General features: G+C 36.7%; 1 protein-coding gene across 7 annotated transcripts in view; it reads right to left on the bottom strand.

Annotated features, from left to right (window-relative positions):
* The window catches only part of STIL (STIL centriolar assembly protein), a 63,474-nt gene that overhangs the window by 14,193 nt on the left and 28,495 nt on the right, over nt 1-20,786 (bottom strand). For all 7 annotated transcript variants that reach the window (XM_055084638.1, XM_055084637.1, XM_055084642.1 and 4 more), the window contains 6 exons: nt 17,552-17,702; nt 14,923-15,032; nt 9,023-9,137; nt 6,913-7,881; nt 1,578-1,743; nt 122-353 (listed from right to left, as the gene is read on the bottom strand). In XM_055084638.1, the coding sequence (XP_054940613.1) occupies nt 122-353; nt 1,578-1,743; nt 6,913-7,881; nt 9,023-9,137; nt 14,923-15,032; nt 17,552-17,702 (1,743 nt within the window). The remainder of the gene's footprint in view (nt 1-121; nt 354-1,577; nt 1,744-6,912; nt 7,882-9,022; nt 9,138-14,922; nt 15,033-17,551; nt 17,703-20,786) is intronic.

Below are 20,786 nucleotides of genomic sequence, written 5' to 3'. Positions count from 1 at the left end.
AAAGACACCAATGAAAATACTTTTAGAAAACAAACAGTTTCTGAGTTAGAGTACCAGAAGAATATTAGAATTTAAAAAGAAAAAAAGAGGTAAGATGAATACTGAATCAAAGATATCTTACTTGGACATAGAAAGTTGCTGATTAAATTCTTCTTCCACAGCAATGTTGCTCTCTTCAAAACTGGGAATATCAACAGCTTTTAATGAAGATGCACTACCAGGAGTACTTGTGACTTCATTATTAATATCAACAGAAAAATTCATGTCCTCACTGGAAATCTTGGTATCATCTTGTCTCAGCTGAGATTCAGGCTCTTGATCATCACCTGCCGCATTCCAAAACAAGCTGGCACCTAGACGTTAGATGATTTAACAGATACTGAAACAAACATTCACTTATAAAATAATTCTCTGACAAACCTTTGTTAAGTAACACTAGCTATATTAGTTTAACACAATTACCCAGAACTGTTTTCAGATTATATTTTCTTAGAAATGCCATGAAGAGGTAAGTGAAAGGTGAAAAGAGAGAAAACTGGGGTACAAAGGGAAAGAGGACATTCTGGGCCCTACCTCTTCAAGAGGTGTGGCTCTCAAATGATGTGTTTTACCTATCAAGGTTCTGAATATGATTTGGGGTGTATATGTGTTTTGAAAACTGCTGTTCTGAAAAACAGGAGAAAATATATAAAATGCAAATCCCCAGGCTCTCTGATTTTGATTCTTAAATACAATATTTATGATACTATATTAGAGATGTATCAGACATACATAATATCAGGCAAGTATTTAAAAATCAAATATTGGGACTTCCCTGGTGGTGCAGTAGTTAAGAATCCACCTGCCAATGTAGGGGACACGGGTTTAAGCCCTGGTCTGGGAAGATCCCACATGCCGCAGAGCAACTAAGCCTGTGCGCCACAACTACTGAGCCCGCGTGTCACAACTACTGAAGCTGGCATGCCTAGAGCCCATGCTTCACAACAAGAGAAGCCACCGCAATGAGAAGCCTGCACACTGCAATGAAGAGTAGCCCCCGCTCGCCGAAGCTAGAGAAAGCCCGCGTGCTGCAACGAAGACCCAACACAGCCAAAAATAAATAAATTAAAAAAAAATAAAATAAAATAAAGGCCTTCTATTTTGCTTACCAAATGAAGTAGACATGGCTTTGTGAAATATGCAGTAAAGGCTCTCCATGACATAGTAATGTGTAGAGTACTAGACAACTCAGAACCCTGTGTTTTCCCACTGAGCCCTATTTTCTCTACCATCTGTTTGCCATCTCTCAATTCCACCAACTAAGATTCTACATTCCCTTCAAAGCCCAGAATCGATAACACTGCATAGATGAAACCTTCCCTGATCCCTCAAACCACAGATGACTTCTCTCATTAGAACTGGGGGTTCATCTTGAGAAAGCAGCAAAAACAAACAATATATTATGTTATATGGTTTCCAATCTGTTTTCAGGTATAGTTTTCAGAAAGAGTAAAATTACACAAAGACTTCAGTTATACTCTCATCACCTTGGTTTTGACATTATGTGTACCAGGTACAAATTTTAAAAATGAAATTACCTGTGCTCACAGCAATGCTTACACTTTTTCTCATGTGCAAAGCAGGGGGAGACTGTGCTTCCATGGAAACCAACTCCATTTGTCTGGCAGCTTGCACTGTGTCTTCAACAGTGGTTGTCTTAGGGGAACAGGGCTGCAGAGACTGTGCTTCCAACAAACGCTGAATCTGTATCAATTAAAAACATACTTTACACTGACAGTGAAGTAATCAACGAAATTGGCATAAGAGTTTAAAAATGAATTACAAAGTGCCCCCGTTATAAATAACTGACTTTTAACTATATTTTCTCACATTTAAACTAGATTATACCATAAAACTTACTCAATGTCGAAAATCATTGTCATTAGTTATTAAGCACTTAAGTGGGCTACCTATAAATTTAAAAGTAAAAACATACAGATGTTTAGATTAGCATTCATAAATTGACACTCACGTAGAAAAGCCTTAATGTTAACACTTCAAACAAACATTTTATTCCTATTTCACTTACAAACCAAAAGTAAGACAGGAGGCATACTCTAACTCCATATACCAAATTTGAACAATTTTTTACACAAGATTCATCTTATAAAAGTTAACCAGAATTGCCCGCATTTGGTCATGCTGAAACTGGAAATATTAATAACAGTCTCTAACACTGAGTGCTTCCTGTTTACAAGTCACTATAATAAGAGCTCTCATGTATGATTTTTACAATGACCCCATGAAGAATGTACTACTATTAAGCATACTTTACACAGAAAAAAACTTGAGGAACTAAAAATAAAGTTACTTGCCCAGGTCACATAACTAACAAGTAGCAAAGCTGAAGTTCAAACACCAAAAGCTTCCCCTCCTCCTTTTAAAATTGAGATGTAATTCACATACCATATCCCTTTAAAGTATACAATTCCATGGTTTTTAGGATATTCACAAAGTCTACATCCATCACCACCATCCAACTCTACAATATTTTCATCAACCCCCGAAAAATCTCTGTACCCACTAGCTGTCACTCTCCATGGCCCCAGAACCTAGCCTTTGGCAGCAACTAATCTACTTTCTGTCTCTGTAGATTTGCCTATTCTGGACATTTGATATAAATGAAACCAAACAATATGCAGCCTTACAACTTGCTTCTTTCACTTAGCATAACGTTCTCAAAGTTCATCTGTGCTGTAGTACCTATCAGTACTTCATTCCTTTTGATGACTGAAATGTTCCATTGTATAGATAATGTCACACTGTGTTCATCTATTCATCAGTTGATGGACTTTGGATTATTTCATCCTTGGCTATTATAAATAATGTTGCTATGAACATGTGTATACAAGTTTTTGTGTGAACATATTTTTTCATTTCTCCTGGATATACACCTAGGAGTGGAAAAGCCTCCCTTTTTAAACACTGTAATTTTCTATTTCCCTATATACTACTGTGTTCAACTCATTAACTTTAGTAGATTAACTTTATTAATATAGGAAAGTAAGTATTATCAATAATTGTTGAGATCAGTAGCAATACGACCTGCATTAATAATACAAAGTGGCATATGTACTTATAGTGGTTTGGAGCATGGGCTTTAGTGTCATGAGGACGTAAGTTTAAGTCCTACTCTGCTACCTTTTGGAAAAGCTATTTAGCTACTATGAGCTTCAACATTACCTAAAACTAAGGTAGTTGAGAGGACTAAGAGATAAACAAAATAATCGTAATTTGTTGAGTGTTTACTATAGCCTCATCCTACAGTAAACACTTTATCTAGACAGGTGTGTGTGTGTGTGTGTGTGAATATATATACATATACATATAAATTAATTTAACCATCAAATCTACATATAATACCAATCACTGCTCCCAATTTACAGCTGAGAAAAGTGAGGTTTAGAGAGACTGCCTAGGAAGTTCTCGATAAGAAATTTATTATAAAGCTATAGAGATTAAACTGAATGGTAATAGTGCTGGAATAGACAGGCAGATCAATGGGGAACACAGTACAGAAACAGATACAATCACATGATACTTTCATTATACAATAAAAAATGCATTTCTAAATCATTAAACAAAAAGATATATTATTCAGTAAATATATGGAGTCAGTCATCTAAGGATTAAAAATAAAAAAATCTTTTATCTCATATACCAAAATAAAGCAACAAATATAATTCTGGGGGCGTGCTGGTAATGAAGACTAAATTTTTTATGATCTTAAAGGGAAGAGGCTCTTCTAAACATAATACAAAACCCAAAAAGAAAATGACAGATAAATCTAATTATGTCTAAGCTGGAATATTCTGTACAAATGATTAAAACACAAAGCACTTAAGACAAACTGTAAGAAATACCACATACAGATAATAAAGAACCAATTTCCTTAATATACAATAAGCTCTTATAAATTGATTAGAAAAGGACTTAATAGAAAAATGGGTAAATAACACAGAGACTTTATAGAAAGAAAATACAAATGGCCAATAAACAATAAAATGATCACTCACTTATAATAATACAATGCAAATCAAAACAGTTTCTATTAATAAAGACTGATAATAATTTAAGAGTAGATATGTCCAGTATTGGAGACTTGGGAAAAATTTTGAAGTATTAAATTGGTATAGCCTTTCTGGTGGCCTTTTTCACTCATTCAAGTTACAAAATATGTATTAAAAAACTGTTTTAAGTGAAGTACTATTCAAGGTGCTAAATACAATGATGAATCTTTTAAGCTCCCTGCCTAGAGCTCTCTAGAGACAAAAAACTAAAACACGTAATTAAGAATGATGATGAGAAACAGCTAGCCATTAGTAGAATTAGAAGAATGTTTCAGGCAAAGGGAACTAGAAGCTTAAGCACATAAAGTGGAAAGATGTTTGTGTTTTTGAAGAACAAAAAGCATACCACTGCAGCTGCAGTGTAGTCAACATGGAAGACAGTGGCAAGAGATGAGCGAGGAGAGGGAGACAGAAGCTGAACCCAAAGGGTTGACCCCTTGAGGGTCAAGGTAAGAAATTTTGATTTTATTTTAATTGCAATGGAAAACCATTGTGTTTTAAGCAGGATCCCTATGATCTGACTTGGGCTTTAAAAAGATGGCTCTCATGTTTCCAACTGCAGGAAAACATGAGGGAAAAGTACTGGAAGCAGCATGTATGGAGAAGAGAAAATGATGGTTTGAATCAGGGTGGTAGCAGGAAAGATGGTAAAGAATAGTTAAGTTCACGATACAGCTAGAAAAGTAAAAGCCTTGGTTTTTATGCATAGGATTTTGGCCTGAGCAGCAGGATGAGAAGTGATGTCATTAACTGAGATAATAACAATAATGAAAATAATAATAATAGTTAACATTTACTGAGCACTATATGCCAGGCACTATTCTTGGCCCCTACCTAGTAACTCATTCAGCCCTTAGAACTCCATACACTTATGTATATTCCTCTTTTGTGGATGAGAAAACTTAAGTCAGACACATAAAGTAACCTGCCCCAGACTGTATAACTTATGTCACACCAAAATTGGATTAGAACCCAAGAAGCCCACTCTCTTAACCACTACACCAAAATAAGACTTTGAATATTAGAAGAGGAGCAAGTTTGGGTACCTTTGAACATTTAAATGTGTGTTCCCTTTGACTTCAAAATTTTACTTCTAGACATCTATGCCACAGTGGTACATGCATATATACAGGAAGATACAAGTATAAGAGTGTTCACTGCTGCACTGTTTGCAAAAGCAGAAACTTCAAACTGCTGAAATAATTGATAAGAGACCAATTAGACGATTTCTTGTACATAACAAGGGAATCCTATGCAGAATAAGATAATTCTATAGAAACGTATATTGAAAATGTTATGATACTCTTAAAAAATTTAAACAGGGACTTTCCTGGCAGTCCAGTGGTTAAGACTTTGCCTTCCAATGCAGGGGGGCGCAGGTTCGATCCCCGGTCGGGGAGCTAAGATCCCACATGCCTCGTGGCCAAAAAACCAAAACATAAAACAGAAGCAATACTGTAACAAATTCAATAAAGACTTTAAAAATTGTCCACATCAAAAACATCTTAAAAAAAAAGTTAAAAAAAAATTTAAATAAGATGTTACCTTAAAAAAGTTTATAAAAATACGTTAGCAAAATACTATGTGAATTTATCATAGAAGCATTTTCTACATCATCTTTTGTGTTCTCCAAGTATAATGACTTATAATCTACACCAGAGCCAGTAGTCTATAATTTACATTTTAAGTATATAAATCCCAAGTACTAAGATTTCTAAATAGCTTAGAAGACCTTTTTAGCCACTATATCTTTTTTTAAAAAACAAGATCAAAAAGAAAGAAAGAAAATTTTCTTTTCAATGTGAAATATTTAGCCACATTAAAAATTCTGCCAAATGTTTATAATCATTTGTTAAAATCCAACTTACATTTTACAATTTCAGAGGATATACCTGGGTTTAAAAAAACAGCAAAGCTGAATTTTTCTTGGGTGTCTTATCTAAAGCATTTTAAAGAAGAATTTGAAAAATGTCATTGTCTTATTTTTGCAAAATGCAAACACTATGACTCCAATTTTATAAAATATTTTTTTAAAAACAAATCACACATGTATATATGTCCATTTTACATATATTAGTATAGTTATAGGGTCATGGAAAAAACTATGAAAGAATCTATTTCAGGTTGTTTTCATTGGTACTAGGGGGAAAGGAAGGAGTGGGGGGTTTGCGGTAGGTATGTGGAAGAAGGGTGTCAGCAAAGAAAGAAAAAGACACAATGCAATAAAGACTAAACTGTGCAAGGATATAATTACAAGACTAAGAACTTTGTCATAAAGGCCTGAAGAAAGGAAGCATTTCAGAATAAAATGAGTAGAACAAGCCTAGTATAGATACACAGAGGAGGCACTACATGTACTCTGTAAAGGTACACTGGCTAAAGGTTAGTTTACACACTATAGGGTTGACAAACTAGAGAGTATCAGAACCTATTGTGCAGGCTTTATATTTAGTTGTATATAAAGTTTAGTAAATTATACAGACTTCTCATTAGAGGCAAAAAGTGAAAGAAAAATATAATTATGTTGTAGGTTAGGATATGCACAAGACAGAAGAGAGGACTTGCTTTCTAGGCCTAGTGCTACTCCTAACTAGCAATGTGTCATTGGGTAAATTATTTTTTCCCTCTAATCCTCATTTTACTTACCTGTAAAACAACAGGGACTAGAATTCAGTTTCCAAGGTCTCTTCTAGTTCTGACATTCTACAATTCTACTCCATAAACTATAATTACTGAAGAGTTGCCAGTTATTTTTTCAAAACCCTATTAATAGCAAGAATTTAACAGAAGAAAGCTAGCAAACCTGTGCCTGAAGTAGTCGCAGCTGTCTGTCTTGCTCTGTGACGAACCTATATGCATCCGGAGATAGTCCCATCATGCCATTATCTGACCCAGTCTTGGGTGTGTGCACGCATACTGCACAAGGCCATGGGTTACATGAGTCCACGTGTGGAGGTAGTCTTGCCACAGGCGATGGTTCTACATTGCTGTGGGAAGAACAACCCCCCATGTTTCCCTGAGGTCTCAAGGTTACAGGACTACTTGAGGAACAGAATGCATTCTGATACTGAGCTGGACATCCACTTGGATGAAATAATGAATGTTTTTGAAGGGCTTCAGACTGGAGGTCTTGAATGGATCCTACTGTATTCATTCCTTGCCAAGAATTTATTGGACTATATTGAATATGGCCATGATGCTGAAAACAACTGCAAACATTTGTGGAATAGTAAGATGGTTGGGGGGGAGTAGGTATCTGAAATTCCATCGGTCTTCCTGAATTATGGGGTGAAAAAACAAAATTGTGTGGGTGGGACTGTGGGGCAAAGGAAGACTGCCTGGAATTAGATGTGGAGGATCTTACAGGATACTCTTCTTTGTGTACATTTCCAGCAGAAACTGTTTGAAGCTTTTCAGATGCCTCAGGAGATGGTCCATTAAAAGAAGATGGTTTAACACTGCTCCTGATATGCGGGTTCCCTTTCTTACAGGTAGATGGCCGTCTTACTTTGCAGTGTCTCAAAGGAGCAGTGTCCTGGTTTAATTGATTTGGTAGCCCTCTCAAGAAAGGCTCTCCAGCTTCAGCTTCTGGGCTGTGTTTCTCATCATAAAGCTGGGGTTGCAATGGCTCAAAGTGTTCAGAATGGTTAATCAACAAAGGAGGATTTTCATTATTCACCATTTCCAATGGGTTAGGCACAGGGTTTGATTCTATGAAGTTGCCATCCAATACAAGTGAAAGTTCAGGAACTGATGGCTGGATCTTAGAAACCTGTAAGTGGGAAAGAAATTAAAGAGGAAAAAGTACCTTTTAGGATAATGACATATGCTTCATTTTCCTTTGATTAGTATTTTCCAAATTACATTCAGTTATTTATTAAAAAGTGTTTATTCTTTATTTAGACAGTTAACAAATATTTTCTGGGCATCTATGTGCTAGTACTAGAAATGCAACTATGAACAAAATACATAAGGTCCTTGCCCTCACAAACTTATTTAACAATGAAACTCCTTTCATTGGAACACTGATTAATGTTGCTTAGATCACAGAACACAATATGGGAAACTATGTTATAACAGACTTTTTTTACCGTCTCTGCAAAAATAATTATCAGACCTGATGCTTCAACACATCTAGTAAAGAATAATGTTTCTGCATCTTAAATAAGGGTCTTCCAATAAGTATTCAGAATATTCTACTAAGTGAAATTACTCACTGTTATTCTTTTTACTGATACCAACTAAAAGAGTTGGAAGAGAGCCAAAAAGAATAAACAAAATACTCGCTGTAGTGAATTTGGTTATAATTTAATATTAATTTTAAAAAGGCTTTCTCATTCCTTTTTCTTCTAACATGTAATTAAGACACAACAATTCTAAAATAACCCACTAGTTGGCCTCAATAAAATAATTATGACAGGTTATTAGCAATCTCCAAAAGGAAGTAGAATGTTTTCTCAGAATACGGTAATAAGAAACAATGTTGAGCTCTGATTAATGTACAGAATGTTGAGTCTATATGGGTTAAAAGCACCAGATTCTGAAACTAAACCTCCTAAATCACTAGGTTTACCAAATCCCAAACTTCCTGAATTCCAGCTTTACTACTTAATAGTTATGTAATCCTAGGCAGGTAACTTAACCAATCTGTGCCTCAGTTTTCTCTGGGAATAATTATATATACTTATTACAATATGTGTATATATTCATATATATTATTACATATAATAATTATTTGTACCTGTGAGGAATATATACATATCTTTATATATAGTCAAAGCCATATACATATAGATAGCTATAGATATCTTAGAATGAACTTAAGGAAGTTTTAGGTAATATTATTGAGTGCTTTAACATAAAGAGATTTTTAGGTTTCTAATCACAAAGGTGAGTTCTAAGATCAGTGATACCTTCTGACTCACTGGATGAGGACTAGGAATTGGCCTTGGAGAAACATCTTCATCTTCAACACCAGAGTCATGATCACTTATTGGCATTTTCCCTGGAGGTAACTTTTGAGAAGACCTAAAGAACAGAGGGGAGAAAATATAAGTCTTCAGTAATTTAGTTTTCATTTGTTCTTTCTTTCTGAAGCTGAATAAAGTCCTTTAATAAGCCACAATAGTATCTGGATCATTTAATTTAGTATCTGACAACCACAAATTATTTTTTCAGGCCAGTGCCAGATGATCAGGAAAGCTGAGCCAGTCAGACTCATGCTTAATAATCTACCTCTTCTCCTAATCATGGCAAGTTTAACCCAGTTATTCTTTTTTTGAAAAATTTATTTTTAATTGAAGTATAGTTGAATTACAATGTTGTGTTAATTACTGCTGTACATCAAAGTGACTCAGTTATCCATATATATATATATACACACACACACACACGCACGTGCGTGCACACATACATTCTTTTCCATTATAGTTTATCACAAGATACTGAATGTATTTCCCTGTGCTATACACAGTAGGATCTTGTTGTTTATCCATTCTATATATATACCAGTTTGCACTGATAATCCCAAACTCCCAACCCAACCTTCTCCCGCCCCCCTCCCCCTTGGCAACAAGAAGTCTGTTCTCTATGTCCCTGATTCTGTTTCTGTTTCACAGATAGGTTCATTTGTGTCATATTTTAGATTCCACATATAAATGGCATCATATGGTATTTGTCTTTCTCTTCCTGACTTACTTCACTTAGTATGATAATCTCTAGTTGCATCCATAACCCAGTTAATCTTAATGTCATAATAAAGCAACAGTTACTGAGCATTTTCTGATTAACCACTTAGGGGAGTATAGAAATTAATAAGATACAGAGCTTGCCATCAAAAATTTATCATCTGATAAGAGAGATGTATACTCACTGTATTAAACATACTGCATTAAACACTCACTGTGTTAGAAAGAAAAATCAAGTAAGGAATTACATTTTCCTATGTACTTATATCTGTGATGGTAAAATACTCTGAGACGTTAATTGAAATACCTGCTTCCATTTAGTCAGTTGAAGTTATTGTGTCACAGGTGCCATGTCCCAATAGAACACAGAAAAATTTTAAGTTCTGGTACTGAGTTTCAAAAGCTGAAATTAGAGTTTAAGCCTAAAATTTGAAAGACTATATATATATGCATCCAGTTTTTTTCCATCCTAAACTAAATAAAATCTCAATAAGATGAGGTAGTGAAGACAAAAGAAAAGTCAGAAGGAAGCTAAGAGAGCTTAGACATTAATGGAATTCCTAAGAAAGGGTCCTGTCTCCTTAGCAGGAGAACAACAGAAACCCCCAGGTAGATATGGAAGATTTGACAGCAGAATAGACCTTAGTCCCAAACCCTGATAGTCTGTAGAGGCAAACACAGAGTTCTTTCTGTGCCAAGGTGCTGCAATGAAACAATCTCACAAAGCTCTCCCCCCATACCCAAGAAGGACATGGACGGAATGATATTCCATATGCCTCAGTGCAGCATGGACATGACCCAGAGAGCCAGTGACCTGAATAGGGTAAGGAGGTCGCAGCAGGATCCTGCACAAACCAACTGCCAAAAACGAGATGCAAATGAAAACACCTCAGGGACTTTCCTGGTGGCGCAGTGGTAAGTCTCCATGCTCCCAATGCAGGGGGCCTGGGTTTGATCCCTGGTCAGGGAAATAGATCCCACATGTATGCCTCAACTAAGGAGCCAGCAAGCAGCAACTAAAGAGCCTGCAAGCCAGAACTAAGGAGTCTGCCTGCTGCAACTAAGACCTGGTGCAACCAAAGAAAGAAAGAAAGAAAGAAAAAAAGAAAGAAAGAAAAAAAACCTCAGCAGATGGCTGAGTGGTGTGGATGGATGATAATCATGTCACCCCACATCACCAGTAGTGGCAGACCATTAGTCCCCTCTAAATTACATATAACCTCAGAAGAAACAGGATAAACAGACCTTGAATTAACTGAAATTTGGCTTCTATAACTGAGCAAAATGAATAGGGGCTCAAAATAGAAATTAACTTCAATTACTTTTTTTTTTGGCTGTGGCACCGCGTGGCTTGTGGGATCTTAGTTCTCCAACCAGGGATCAAACCCAGGCCCCAGTAGTGAAAGCACGTTCTCCTAACCACTTGGACCTCCAGGGAATTCCCTCAATTACTTTTAAAAAGAAAAAAAGTAGGGGACTTCTCTGGTGGTCGAGTGGTTAAGACTCTGCACTTCCAGTGCAGGGGGAATCGGGCTCGATCCCTGGTTGGGGAACTAAGATCCCACGTGCTGTACCAAAAAAAAGAGAAAAGAATAAAAACAAACAAAGTTACATTTTTGATACACCAGAGTTTGTGGCAAGGAATTAATATTTGCTACATATTTACTTATGATAAACATATACAAATATACACATAGATACACACATATAAAATTTCCCAATGCTGAGCAATAAAATCCATTTCTGAGGGACTTCCCTGGCTGTCCAGTGGTTAAGAATCTGTGCTTCCACTATAAGGGGTATAGGTTCAATCCCTGGTCAGGGAACTAAGATCCCACATGCTGCGTGGCACAGCCAAAAAAACACAAAAAACAAAAAATATCCATTTCTGAGCTTTTTTAGCACCCAAGACAAAAAGAAAAAACTTAATGTTGTATAATTTTTTTTTTTTTTTTTTTTGTGGTACACAAGCTTCTCTCACTGTTGTGGAGCACAGGTCCGGACGCACAGGCTCAGCAGCCGTGGCTCACGGGCCCAGCCGCTCCGCGGCATGTGGGGTCTTCCCCACATGCTGCGTGGCACAGCCAAAAAAACACAAAAAACAAAAAATATCCATTTCTGAGCTTTTTTAGCACCCAAGACAAAAAGAAAAAACTTAATGTTGTATAATTTTTTTTTTTTTTTTTTTTGTGGTACACAGGCTTCTCTCACTGTTGTGGAGCACAGGTCCGGACGCGCAGGCTCAGCAGCCGTGGCTCACGGGCCCAGCCGCTCCGCGGCATGTGGGATCTTCCCGGACTGGGGCACAAACCCATGTCCCCTGCATTGGCAGGCGGACTCTCAACCACTGCGCCACCAGGGAAGCCCAATGTTGTATAATTTTAATACCAGTTACCTAGGTGAGATAAACATTTTATTAAAATTAAAATCTAAAAATGACTTATCCTTATCAAAGCTTTGGTCAGAGTCAAAAATAGACATGGCCGGACTTCCCTGGTGGTGCAGTGGTTAAGAATCCACCTGCCAATGCAGGGGACACGGGTTCGAGCCCTGGTCCCAGAAGATCCCACATGCCGTGCAGCAACTAAGCCCGTGCACCACAACTACTAAGCCTGTGCTCTAGAGCCCAAGAGCCACAACTACTGAGTCCACGTGCTACAACTACTGAAGCCCGTGGGCCTAGAGCCCATGCTCGGCCACAACAGAAGCCACTGCAGTGAAGAGTACCCCTCGCTCGCTGCAACTAGAGAAAGTCCGTGTGCAGCAACGAAGACCCAATGCAGCCAAACATAAATAAGTAAATAAATAAATTAAAAAAAGAAAATAGACACGGTTTTTCAACAATGTTAAAGAAATTGCAAGTGTCCCCTTAATTTGGCTTTTTCTTCCATAAACATTCAATAAAATCTTGAATAAAACCTTAAACCTTAAGACAATGAAGGTGGTCCTGCAAGTCTATAAGAATATAGTTTTCTGCTGATCTAACGTGTTTCAAGAATAACTTAAAATGCCCAAAGATAGAGTATACCTCAGACATCTTTCTAATCCCCAGAACCTGTGAATATGTTAGTGTAAAAGGAAAAACGGAGTTTGCAGATGTGATTAAGTATCCTGAGATGTGGAGGCTCAATGTAATCACAACGGTCCTTATAAGATGGAGGCAAGATGGTCAGGCAGAGAAGGAGATATGAGGAGGATAGAAGAAGTCAGAGAGAGATTTGAAGATGCTATGCTGCTAGCTTTGAAGATGGAGTAAGACAAGGCATGCAGGTGGCCTCTAGAAGCTGGAAAAGGGAATATGGATTCACCACTAAAGCTTCCAAAAGGAATGCAGCCCTACCATCACTTTGATTTTAGCCCCAAAGATCCATTTTGGACTCCTGACCCCCAGAAGATAATAACTTTGTATTGTTTGAAGTCACTTAAGTTTGTGGTACTTTGTTAGAATAGCAATAGGAAACCAATACGGATATAGTCATAATTCCCATTTTACAGATGGGATGGTGATATTTACAACCAAGACTTGAACACATATTATGTCTTATACCATAACCTGAACTCACAACTATTATGTTATGTAGCCTCTATAAATAGTTGGCATAGATGGCATTTATTTTAAAACTGTATCATAGTTAACTTCCACCTACAGAATCAAGTGTTAAGGACAGATGAATGAATGCTATTTAAAAAAGGTCAAGCTAGGGACTTCCCTGGTGGTCCAGTGGTTAAGACTCAGTGCTCCCAATGCAGGGGGCACAGGTCTGATCGCTGTTCGGGGAATTAAGATCTCGCGTGCCAGGCGGAGCAGCCAAAAAAAAAAAAAAAAAGGTGAAGCTATTTTCTCAATAATTGCAATAATCTATAATGAACCTTATACCTGCTTGTTTCTCATGCAAGATACTAAACAGATAGTATTAAAGAGGCCCAAAGATAGGTTAAGGTTATAATCAAAAAGTTGAGAAAAGGACAAATCAGTTTTAAGTGCAAGTTAAAAATAACAATAGTTTCTGAGCTACAGAATCAAAGAATAAACCAGCATTCCAAAGTAACTTTTAAATGAGGTTATTAAATACTTGGCAAATATTAACTTAAATTAATGGACCTCTCAAATAACACAGAGAATTCAACACTCCATTACGGAACTATAAATTCCATGAGGAAAGGGATCGTGTCTGCATGTTTTTAATACCACTATATCCCCAGCTCTTAGCACATTATTAGGCACATAGTAAAATAAATGAGAAAGCTGGAATAGGGATATGAAGGATTAATTTTATGTGTCAACCTGGCTAGGCCACAGTAACCAGATTTTTGGTCATACATTATTCTAGATGTTTCTGTGAAGGTGTTTTAAAGATGAGATTAACATTTAAATCGGTAGACTGAGTAAAGCATATAATCCTCCATAATGTGGGTGGGTCTCATCCAATCAGCTGAATGCCTTAATAGAACAAAGACTGACCTCCCCAAGAGGAGGGAATTCTGCCAGCTGACCAACCTTTGGACTCTAACTGCAACTTTTCTCAGGCTGCCAGCCTACCCTGCAGATTTTGGCCCTGACAAGTCTCCCCAGCTGCACAAATCAGTTCCTTAAAACAAATCTCTCTCTATGTATATATACCCTGTCGCTTCTGTTTCTCTGGAGAACCCTAATACAAAGGGAATATCTACTTTACCATAAAAGGTATATAGGGACCCAAAAATTCACAACCATTATTTGATATTCTCTAAGTGCATTTGCTTTAAAAGTTTTCTTTTTTAGGTAGAGGAGTTATTTTTTATAGTAGTTTATCTGATAGGCCTAGGTTTAATACTACAAGGGAGGGAAGAACAGAAGGTAAACTAAACAAAAACAGTATGCTTCTTCTTAAACAAGATATTGTCTCGACAAATACTTTTGTTCCCCTATGTAATAAATCAACTCAAATGAGAACCAAATTAGAGTTGTCACTTCATTAAAATTATCATCCAACTTCTGAGTATGAAGGAATGCATTTAAAGCAAGGATACCTATGGTATAAGATTTACAAATAGTTTCCTCAGAAATAATTAGGGAGTTACTTTACTCACCAAAAAACTAATAAAATTAATTTTAAAAGTACACATGACAATAAAATATCTTTTACCTCTTAATTGAAAGATTCTTGGAAACTTTGTTAAAAAACTCTCTTTCTGCATTCTGGCCTTCAGCACTCAGTTCAAAATAGACTGGGTTTCTGTCAGAAGGTTCAACATTCTGAAATAAAGTAGGTCATACTTTGAGATGTGACTTACATAAACACCAGAGAATTCTATTTAGATGACAAGTAGCTCTGAAACACTGGGGGGAAGGCGACTTCTGATTTCTGTAACTATAATCTTTTTTAAAAAAATCATTCTTTCAACTGAGATATAACTGACATATGACATAATACTTTCAGGTGAACAACATAATGATTCAATATTTGAATATACTGTGAAACACACACTACAATAAATCTAGTTAACCATCTATCACCATGCAGAATGATAAATTTTTTCTTATAAGAACTTTCAAGGGACTTCCCTGGTGGCGCAGTAGTTGGGAATCTGTCTGCCAATGCAGGGGACACGGGTCCGACTCCTGGTCCCGGGGGTATCCCACATGCCGCGGAGCAACTGGGCCCATGTGCCACAGCCACTGAGCCTGTGCTCTGGAGCCTGCGAGCCACAGCTTCTGGGCCCGTGTGCCACAACTGCTGGAGCCCGTGCGCCTGGAACCTGAGCTCTGCGATGGGAGAGGCCACCACGATGAGAGGTCTGCACACTGCAACGAGGAGTGGCCCCCGCTCACCACAACTAGAGAGCCTGCGCACAGCAACGAAGACCCAACGCATCCAAAAAGTAAATAAAATAAATAAATTTTTAAAAAAAGAACTTTCAAAATACAATATAGTATTATTAACTATACTCACCATGCTGTATATTACATCCCCATTACTTATTTACTTTATAACTGGAAGTTTGTACCTTTTGACCACCTTTGGCCATTTCGGCCACCCTCAAACCCTCCCCTCCCCCCCACCTCTTGCAAACCACCCATCTGTTCTGTCTGTGAGTTCAATGAAATGGTTTTTTGTTGTTGTTTAAATATTGCACATATAAGTGACATACGGTATTTGTCTTTCTCTGTTTTATTTATTTCACATAGCACAATGCCCTCAAGGTCCATCTATGTTGTCACAAATGGCAGGATTTCCTTCCTTTTTTTACAGCTGAATATTTTCCCATTATATTAATATAATATGATATAATGTAATATAAAATAATATAAATTACATTTTCTTTATCCATTCACCCATCCATGGACACTTAGGTTGCTTTAATATCTTGGCTATTGTAAATAATGCTGAAATTAACATGGTGGTACACATATCTTTTTGAATTAGTGTTCTTGTTTCCTTTGGATAAATACCCTGAAGTGGAATTGCTGAATCATATGGTTCTATTTTTATGCAACCTTTAAAAAAAACTATCCGTCTCCCTACTACATAAATGAAAGTAAAAACCTAATTACCTTTACTATGTAACTTACTCAATAACCAGGGATTCAGTTAAAATAGTAACTTTAAACTGAGTATACAATCTGAAGAATAAAATGAGTGAACGATATATGTCTCTAAAATGAAAACAGACTTCATTGAAGATGATTATGTTTATAATTAAAATACAAAAACTTGATTCATGAATCAGTACAACCTATAAATGAAATTAAAGGCACAAAATAAGATCTGAGTGGTAACACATGGTTATTTAAGGATAGTAAAAAAATTTTTTTTTAATTAATTTATTTATTTCTGGCTGCGTTCGCTCTTCGTTGCTGCACGTGGACTTTCTCTAGTTGCAGCGAGCGGGGACTACTCTTTGTTGCAGTGCACGGGCTTCTCATTGCGATAGCTTCTCTTGTTGCGGAGCATGGGCTCTAGGCACGTGGGCTTCAGTAGCTGCGGCACTTGGGCTCAGTAGTTGTGGCTCACGGTGTCTAGAGCACAGGCTCAGTAGTTGTGGCACATGGGCTTAGCTGCTCCACAGCATGTGCGATCTTCTGGGACCAGGGCTTGAACCCATGTCCCCTGCATTGGCAGGTGGATTCTTAACCAATGAGCCACCAGGGAAGCCCGGGGTAGTCAATATTTTTGTAAAAAAAAAAAAAAAAAAAAAAGCAGAATTATTGTTTATTTTTGGCCTTAGAATGTTTTTACATAATGACACTTACAATTTCAAAGACCTACTTTTTCTGCGACCATCACCTAAATGTATTGGGTTGGCCAAAAAGGTCTTTCAGGTTTTTCCATAAGATCTTACAGAAAAACCCGAACGAATTTTTTTGCCAGTCATATTAATCTATTCTGATTCCTAGGGTTATATATTATAGACACTGACTTTTAAGTATGAGAAACCATTTGTTATACCCATACATTTAAAAATTAACAGTCAGGACAAAGAAAACACTAAGATCACAAATTAACTCTCAATATCATAAGATGATACAACATACACATTAAATTCTTGATATAGTCTTCAAAGGTTTTAGGAAAACATGGGAAAGTTACTCTGTAGATAACGTTTGATCCTGCATTAGAATTTGGTTCTGGAGGTATGGCCTAAAATTTACAAAACAAAATTAACCATAAATGAATAAAGTTAATATTCAGTAAGATTGATTATAAATAAAGCCTAATAACTTGAGTACAACCCTGAATAGTCATAAGTGTGCTAGGTAATCAAATCACTTACTTTGAAAAGATGTAATGTTTCCTTACTAGTTAGTAGCTGGAATCGAAGGTCAGGTAACCTGCCATCACAAGGGAGGCATTCATAAAACTCAGGATCCTTATGTGTCACAGAATAGAGAACTATAATGAAATTTCCAGATTCTGAAAAAACCCTGGATAAAAAAATGCCATTTAATTAAAATTTACTGAGAATAACAAGAGTACACTCAAAGAATGCTATGTGAGTCTCTCAGTTGAGTTAATAAACAGTCCAATTTTTAGAAGAAAACTGAGGGGCAAATTTATGCTTACTTTTCCCTGACCAGGGATCGAACCCATGCTCCCTTCAATGGAAGCGTGGAGCCTAACCACTGGACCCCCAGGGAATTCCCTATGCTTACTTTTTAATGTTACTAATTTTTAATTTTTAAAATACATTTATTATGGAATACATATTCCTTGTAAATACTTCAAACACAAACAGGAATGTATAAAATAGAAAATGAAAACCATCCCACTCCACTCTCCAGTTTACCGTATTTACTTCCAGAATTTTCCCCTAGGCATATGCAAACATTTTATACAATTTAACAAAAACAAGGTAGTATACACACTATTTGCATTTGTTCCTTTTTTTAATTTTTTTGAGGGAAAAGAGAAATAACATTTAATTAAAAGCACTCAACGTGATTACTGGTGTATTTCTAAACCACATATTCAATAGGTCTGTGATAGTTTTTTTTAAAAATTATTTTTTATTGGAGTATAGTTGCTTTACAATGTTGTGTTAGTTTCTGCTGTACAGCAGAGTGAATCAGTTATACGTATACATATATCCCCTCTTTTTTAGATTTCCTACCTATTTAGGTCACCACAGAGCACTGAGTAGAATTCCCTGTGCTCTACAGTAGGTTCTCATTAGTTATCTATTTTATACATAGTAGTGTATACATGTCAACTGCAATCTCCCAATTCATCCCACCGTCTCCTTCCCCCCTTGGTATCTGTAAGTTTGTTCTCTACAATTGTGTCTTTATTTCTGCTTTGCAAATAAGTTCATCTGTACCATTTTTCTAGATTCCACATATAAGCGATATTATACAATATTTGTTTTTCTCTTTCTGACTTACTTCACTCTGTATGACAGTTTCCAGGTCCATCCACATCTCTGCAAATGGCACTATTCAATAGTGTAGGAGGGTTCCCTTTTCTCCACACCCTCTCCAGCATTTAGTTTGTAGATTTTTTGATGATGGCCATTCTGACTGGTGTGAGGTGATACCTCATGGTAGTTATGATTTGCATTTCTCTAATAATTAGTGATGTTGAGCATCTTTTCACGTGCCTCTTGGCCATCTGTATGTCTTCTTTGGAGAGATGTCTATTTAGGTCTTCTGCCCATTTTCTGATTGTTTGGTTCTTTTTTGTTATTGAGCTGCATTAGCTGTTTGTATATTTTGGAGATTAATCCCTTGTCAGTTGCTTCATTTGCAAATATTTTCTCTCATTCTGAGGGTTGTCTTTTCATATTGTTTATGGTTTCCTTTGCTGTGCAAAAGCTTTAAAGTCTCATTAGGTCCCATTTGTTTATTTTTGTTTTTATTTTCATCACTCTAGGAGGTGGGTCAAAAAAGATCTTGCTGCGATTTATGTCAAGGAGTGTTCTGCTTATGTTTTTTCCTCTAATGTTAGGGAGTGTTCTAATTTCATTCCTTTACATGTAGCTGTCCAGTTTTCCCAGCACAACTTATTGAAAAGACTGTCTTTTCTCCATTATATATTCTTGCCTTCTTTGTCATAGATTAGGTGACCATAGGTGCATGGGTTTATCTCTGGGCTTTCTATCCTGTTCCATTGATCTATATTTCTGTTTTTGTGCCAGTACCATACTGTCTTGATTACTGTAGCTTTGTAGTATAGTCTGAAGTCAGGGAGCCTGATTTCTCCAGCTCTGTTTTTCTTCCTCAAGATTGCCTTGGCTATTTGGGGTCTTTTGTGTTTCTATACCAATTGTACAATTTTTTGTTCTAATTCTGTGAAAAATGCCATTGGTAATTTGACAGTGATTGTACTGAATCTGTAGATTGCTGTGTGTAGTATAGCCATCTTCACAATATCGATTCTTCCAGTCCAAGAACATGGTATATATCTCTCCATCTGTTTCATCTTTGATTTCTTTCATCAGTATCTTACAGTTTTCTAAGTACAGGTTTTTTACCTCCTTAGGCTGGTTTATTCCTAGGTATTTTATTCTTTTTGTTGCAATGGTAAATGGGATTTAATTGTTTCCTTAATTGCATTTGCTATTTATTATTTGACAATCCTGGATTTCTTTCCATGTCACTATTCTATAATATACCTTGGACCTCCTTATTCTTTTTTAGTGACTATCCAGTATTACAATTTATAGATGTGCTATTATTGATTCACCTAGACTTCTAAAAGTGGATATTTAAATTATTCACAATATTTCACTACTATAAACACTGATAAAATGAACATTCATTTTATTATTCACTACATGACTCAACAAATATCTGTAAAGTAATCAAGAGTCCTTAAAATACATACCAAAACCCACTATTTAAAATACTTTTAGTAGTTGTCTCTACTTTGTAAAATGTTGAATGAAAGATAATTTGGGGATATATTACACTATTAACAAAACAAAGCAGTGAGGGTTTAGGAGGCAGAATGTCTATTCTGCTCAATTCCTCTCTCTAGGGTCAGACAAGACCACTGATCAGAATGCTGTAAAGTACTAACCTAAGCTATGCCAAGCAGTGCTGATGCCTCCCTGGTTAAAGGCTGGTAGTAATTAAAGAGTCCAGGTATCAAAAAAATTCCCTAACGCTTCATATTAACAGAGAGAGCTTCAAAACTAACTTCACCAAGCATTTACTATCAATAAATAATTAAAGCAAGACCAGTCACTGATAATAAAACTTAATTTTACTAATACGCTAAAATGAATATTTAATTTCTCTTTTATTGCAAATAAAACTAACTATATTATATAATTAAAATAAAATGTAAAAAGTAGAACTGTAGGGCTTCCCTAGTGGCACAGTGGTTGAAAGTCCACCTGCCGATGCAGGGGACACGGGTTCGTGCCCTGGTCCAGGAAGATCCCACATGCCGCGGAGCAGCTGGGCCTGTGAGCCATGGCCCGTGAGCCATGGCCGCTGAGCCTGCGCGTCCGGAGCCTGTGCTCCGCAACGGGAGAGGCCACAACAGTGACAGGCCCGCGTACCGCC

Source organism: Physeter macrocephalus, chromosome 4 (assembly GCF_002837175.3).
Source record: "Physeter macrocephalus isolate SW-GA chromosome 4, ASM283717v5, whole genome shotgun sequence".
NCBI lineage: Eukaryota > Metazoa > Chordata > Mammalia > Artiodactyla > Physeteridae > Physeter > Physeter macrocephalus.
Note: the sequence above shows the minus strand (reverse complement) of the source record. Positions and strands in the feature narration are given on the sequence as shown.